The sequence below is a fragment of the Lathyrus oleraceus genome, chromosome 4, assembly GCF_024323335.1.
Source record: "Lathyrus oleraceus cultivar Zhongwan6 chromosome 4, CAAS_Psat_ZW6_1.0, whole genome shotgun sequence".
NCBI classification, from domain to species: Eukaryota; Viridiplantae; Streptophyta; class Magnoliopsida; order Fabales; family Fabaceae; genus Lathyrus; species Lathyrus oleraceus.
The window spans coordinates 15560370-15565268 of NC_066582.1; the positions used below are offsets into that span (position 1 = coordinate 15560370).

The 4899-nt window shown below is 30.1% G+C and overlaps 1 protein-coding gene across 1 annotated transcript; it reads left to right on the top strand.

Moving 5' to 3' along the window:
* Nucleotides 1-2141: 2141 nt before the first annotated feature.
* Nucleotides 2142-4459, top strand: LOC127138429 (eukaryotic translation initiation factor 5A-2). The gene is made up of 5 exons (XM_051064880.1): nt 2142-2449; nt 3225-3347; nt 3431-3487; nt 3910-3984; nt 4082-4459. Exons 1-5 carry the CDS (start codon nt 2327-2329, stop codon nt 4184-4186), a joined length of 483 nt encoding a protein of 160 aa, XP_050920837.1. The 5' UTR covers nt 2142-2326; the 3' UTR covers nt 4187-4459.
* The last annotated feature ends 440 nt before the right edge of the window (nt 4460-4899 follow it).

Below are 4899 nucleotides of genomic sequence, written 5' to 3' on the forward strand. Positions count from 1 at the left end.
ACTTGTATTCCTGTACCTGATGTCCTTATACAACTAACAACGATTGTCGAAAATATCTAACTAGTAATGTTATTATCTATATATTAGTAAGAGACCCGTGCGTTCGCGAAGGCCGTGCAAAGTTGATATAAATAATAAATAAATATAATATAGTTAAGTTAAGAAATATATATAAAAGATATACAAATTAAGTAGAAAAAATATTGTGATATAAATATTAGTTTAACTTAAAAGGTAATAGTGTTTTGTGAGAGAAAATTTCACCTCATATCCCATCATTTATTCCCCTACCCTATATTATATTTTTTTGAACCAGAATACTCTCATATAAATAATTTATTAAGAGTTAAAAAATATAAAAAAAATTAACTATCAAAACTCTTTTACAAAATCTTCCGGTACACAAAATAAAATTTAAAAATATTAAAAAAACTGACTATCGAAACTCTTTTCCAGAGTCTTCCGATACACAAAAAAGTTAATGTTAAAAATTGACTATCTAAACTCTTTTACAAAGTTTTCCGATACACAAAAATTAAAAGTTAAAAAACTCTTTTGCAAATTCTTCCGATACGCAAAATAAAAATTAAAAATGTAAAAAAATTGACTATCAAAACTTTTTTGCAAAATATTTTGATACACAAAATAAAAGTTAAAAAATATTTAAAAAAACTGATTCAAACTCTTTTGCAAAATTTTACGATACACAAAATAAAAGTTAAAAAATAACTATCTGAACTCTTTTGCAAAATCTTCCGTTACGCAAAATAAAAGTTAAAAAATATTAAAAAATTGACTATCAAAACTCTTTCGCAAAATCTTCTGTTACACAAAATAAAAGTTAAAAAATATTTAAAAAAAGTGACTGAAACTCTTTTGCAAAGTATTACGATACACAAAATAAAAGTTAAAAAATATTTAAAAAATGACAATTTGAACTCTTTTGCAAAATCTTCCGGTACGTAAAATAAAAGTTAAAAAATGTTAAAAATTTGACTATCAAAACTCTTTCGCAAAGTCTTTCGTTACACAAAATAAAAGTTAATGTTACAAACTGACTATCAGAACTCTTTTTGCAAAGTTTTTCGATATATAAAATAAAAATAAAAAAATGTTAAAATTGACTACCAAAATTCTTTTGCAAAGTCTTTGAAAATACAAAATAAAAGTTAAAAAATATATTTTAAAAAAATGATAAATTAGTTAAAAATACCAATGTATCCTATATGGAATGAAATTTTCTTTGTCAGGATGTATAAGAAAATTATTTTAATTGAATTAAATATCACTTAAATATCTAATATATATATATATATATATATATATATATATATATATATATATATATATATATATATATATAAAATATAGGTGAGTGATTTTATTTAATTTGGAAATAATACTTATAGTATTTTGCCCCCTCATTGTCATTCCTACCATTTTTTAATTATAATATCGATAGTCTTTTTCATATATTTTAAATATAAAGGTTAATAAATTTAATAGATTATTTTTTCAAAAATATCAATTGTATATTATATATAATTTTTAATTTTCATATTCCTAATATTAAATGAAAATGTTAGGTTGTTTCGGTATGTCAAACATGTTCGTTTTACTTTCATAATTTAAAGAAAGAACGAGCGGATGTTCGAATTCATGTTCATATATACATGTTCTTATATAATTAAGTAGGGGTGGCAAACGGGCATGCCCGTCTCATAAAAATCCGCAAAAAATGGGGCGGGACGATCATAATTGAGAATGTGGACCTAAGATTTAGGTCCGTCCCGCAAAAAAGTAAGGGCGGGGCGGGAAAAGTCCGCAGACACTAAATTCTTTAAACCTAAAAATACAAAAACTTATGTAAATGCACGTACAAGCAAAAGCCTGCGAAAAAACGGGACGAAACAAGACAAATACATTAAAAGGTGAGAGCCTAAATCTTTGTCCTGTCCCACACTAAAGTGCGGGTAAAACGGATATGTTTAGCGGACCGGACCTATTTTGTCACCCAAAAATTAAAAATAATTATCAAAAATATCTAGCTAGCACTATTATTATATATTATATATATCTATTTATAATTACTTGAAAAAACATATAACCCGTATCTATCCACAAAGAAAAGAAAGTAACGGGCGAAACATCTTATCAAAGAAAAAAGGAATGAATATCGGACGGCTAGGATTGCACGCGTGATTGATTAGGTTTAGAATAAGAGAGGGACCACCGCACCCATAAAGTCTCCTAATCCTAACTCTTTCTTCTTCTTCAACTCCTCGAACGTTTCACACACACAAGAAGAAAAGAGAAATCATCGACCATGTCCGACGAAGAGCACCATTTCGAAGCTGCCGCCGACGCCGGAGCATCCAAAACCTATCCTCAGCAGGCCGGTACCATTCGCAAGAACGGTTACATCGTCATCAAAGGCAGGCCATGCAAGGTTTTTCTTTCTCCTTTTCTAGGGTTTTTTAAGCTTCGAGATTCGTGTTTTTTGATTACCTTAGTCGATCTTTCATTTGATAATTCTGTTTATTGAACTGAGATTTCTCTCTGAAATTTGTGTTGTTGTTTGATTTGGATTCGAATAAGTTTTTATACTAATTTACATGGTATAGTTTATGTTGTGTTGATTTTAGTGGATTCAATTGATTGTTAAAACTGGTAACGCATGAACCCTAGAAAGGAACTTGAGATGAGTTGTTTTTATTTGATCGTATTAAGTGGAGACATAGATAGAGTGGTTTACATCTAGATCTGACACTGGTAACCATATGTTTATGTTTGGTTTAGCTTTTGAAGGAGCCAAAAGCAATTATAGAGGTGTAGAATTGATTTTTTGAATGATTTTGAGGTGCTTGGTTGTTCTAAAGTAAAATTGATCTGCCTCCGGAATGGATTCTACTTGAAGCTAGAATTCATAGCTTTTGAGTTTAAATACATTGAAATTTATGGTTCAATTCAATTTTGTTCAAAGTTATTCAAAATCAATTTTTCACAGCAAAGAGAAACATGATGTTCACTTTACCTTTTTGAGTACATAAGGATGGATTATCAGTGATGTGTAATAATTGGATATTAATAGGAAGGGGGACACGAAGATAAATGAATGTGCACAATGAGTTCTTTGCTAAATATTTATTTGTTGTTATGATTTACATTTTTGGGTTGTGTTAACTTCGTTTCTGTGTGGTTGTTTTCGGATTTTGTCTTGATAGGTTGTTGAAGTTTCTACTTCAAAAACAGGAAAGCATGGACATGCAAAGTGTCACTTTGTTGCAATTGATATTTTCAATGGGAAAAAGCTTGAAGATATTGTTCCTTCATCTCACAATTGTGATGTAAGTGAGATTTGCTTTTGTTTATGTGGGTAATATTTGCAGGTTTGAGATCCAATTTTGTCATCATTGTTTTTTATTTGCAGGTTCCCCATGTGAACCGTACCGACTATCAGCTGATTGATATATCTGAAGATGGTTTTGTAAGTTTTCTTTTACTTACTATACTCTAGATTAAGTTTAGGCTGTTAAAATGGATAATATAAAAGGAGAAATTAGGATATTTATATCTATTTTGTCGAAGGACGTTGCTTTCTTTTTGTCTGCTGAATGCTGAAGATGCTAGCATATCCTGAAATTTGAGATTATGTTATTTGGAAGGTTGCTATAGATGACAACAGTAGTCTTGTGTTGTGTTTTCGTTCCATGAAGAAAGTCAAATATTTCACATTAAATTCTACCAAAGGAATGATTAAAAAAATTTCGTTTTTGACTTCAACAAACAACTCGTTTAAACTCATGATAAGTTTTTTATACACAAGTCAATATAAGATGACATGGGGTGCATTTTCAACCTTTTCTAGAGTAGCTACCATTTCTTAACCTATTTGTGTGTTACTTTTAGGTGAGTCTGTTGACTGATAACGGAAGTACCAAGGATGATTTGAAACTTCCCACTGATGATGCACTCCTTACTCAGGTATAGGGTTTTATGATACTAGTTATTATTATAATTTATGATTCTATGACCCGCACATGTTGTGTCTCTAATTGATTTCTTGTATACTTTCATATAGATTAAAGATGGATTTGCTGAAGGAAAAGATCTTGTGGTTTCTGTCATGTCTGCCATGGGAGAAGAGCAGATATGTTCTTTGAAGGACATTGGTCCTAAGAATTAGAGTCATATTCTCTGAACTGGCTATGGCTATGGCTATGGGTGATAGCAAGTATTTTATTCTTATGTTGCTAACAGGTAGTAATTTTTCATACGCATGTGTGCGCAATAAAATTGAAAAGGATGGAAGCTGCCTTGAGCTTGAGGCGAGAAAATAGGAACTTTATTTATCTTTTGTCTCTTAAAGTTATTAAACCCTGCAGTTTTGGCTGGTTGAATTTGTCATAAATGTACCTTAAAACTTTATGCTTTTGTTGAGTTTAATATTGAAACCTTATCACTCTTTGCATTTTTTAATAATGGCAATATATGCTCAAAAATTTGACATGGTGTAATAGTAGAGCCTTTTAACTTGGGATGGGTGTGATCTACCCATGGTGTGAACTTGAAGCTTTTGAGATGGGGTTGATCTACCGATGATGTGAACTTGAAGCTTTTGAATTGATGTGTCTAAGGAGTTAAGGGGTGTTTGAGTATATATCTTAATTGAATTTGATTCATTAAGTTATTTTACGGTTGAATATGTACATTGAAAAGTTGCTTTCGCTCTTTAAATTTATCTTTATTGCATCATTAGAGTAAAAATATTGACCGAGAGACGGATAAGAGTCTAAGAGAGGACATGATTACCTGTTTATGTAGAAGCAATTTTTCGCAGTAATAGTTAACAGCAAGACATAATACTCTTTACAGCACTTGCATGAAATATATAGTCAA

Bases quoted from the DNA above. Each gene is read 5' to 3' on its own strand.
- LOC127138429 (XM_051064880.1), top strand. From the start codon at position 2,327: ATGTCCGACGAAGAGCACCATTTCGAAGCTGCCGCCGACGCCGGAGCA. The intron at 2,450-3,224 runs GTTTTTCTTTCT...TTGTCTTGATAG, and splicing joins TCAAAGGCAGGCCATGCAAG to GTTGTTGAAGTTTCTACTTC. The intron at 3,348-3,430 runs GTAAGTGAGATT...TTTTATTTGCAG, and splicing joins CTTCATCTCACAATTGTGAT to GTTCCCCATGTGAACCGTAC.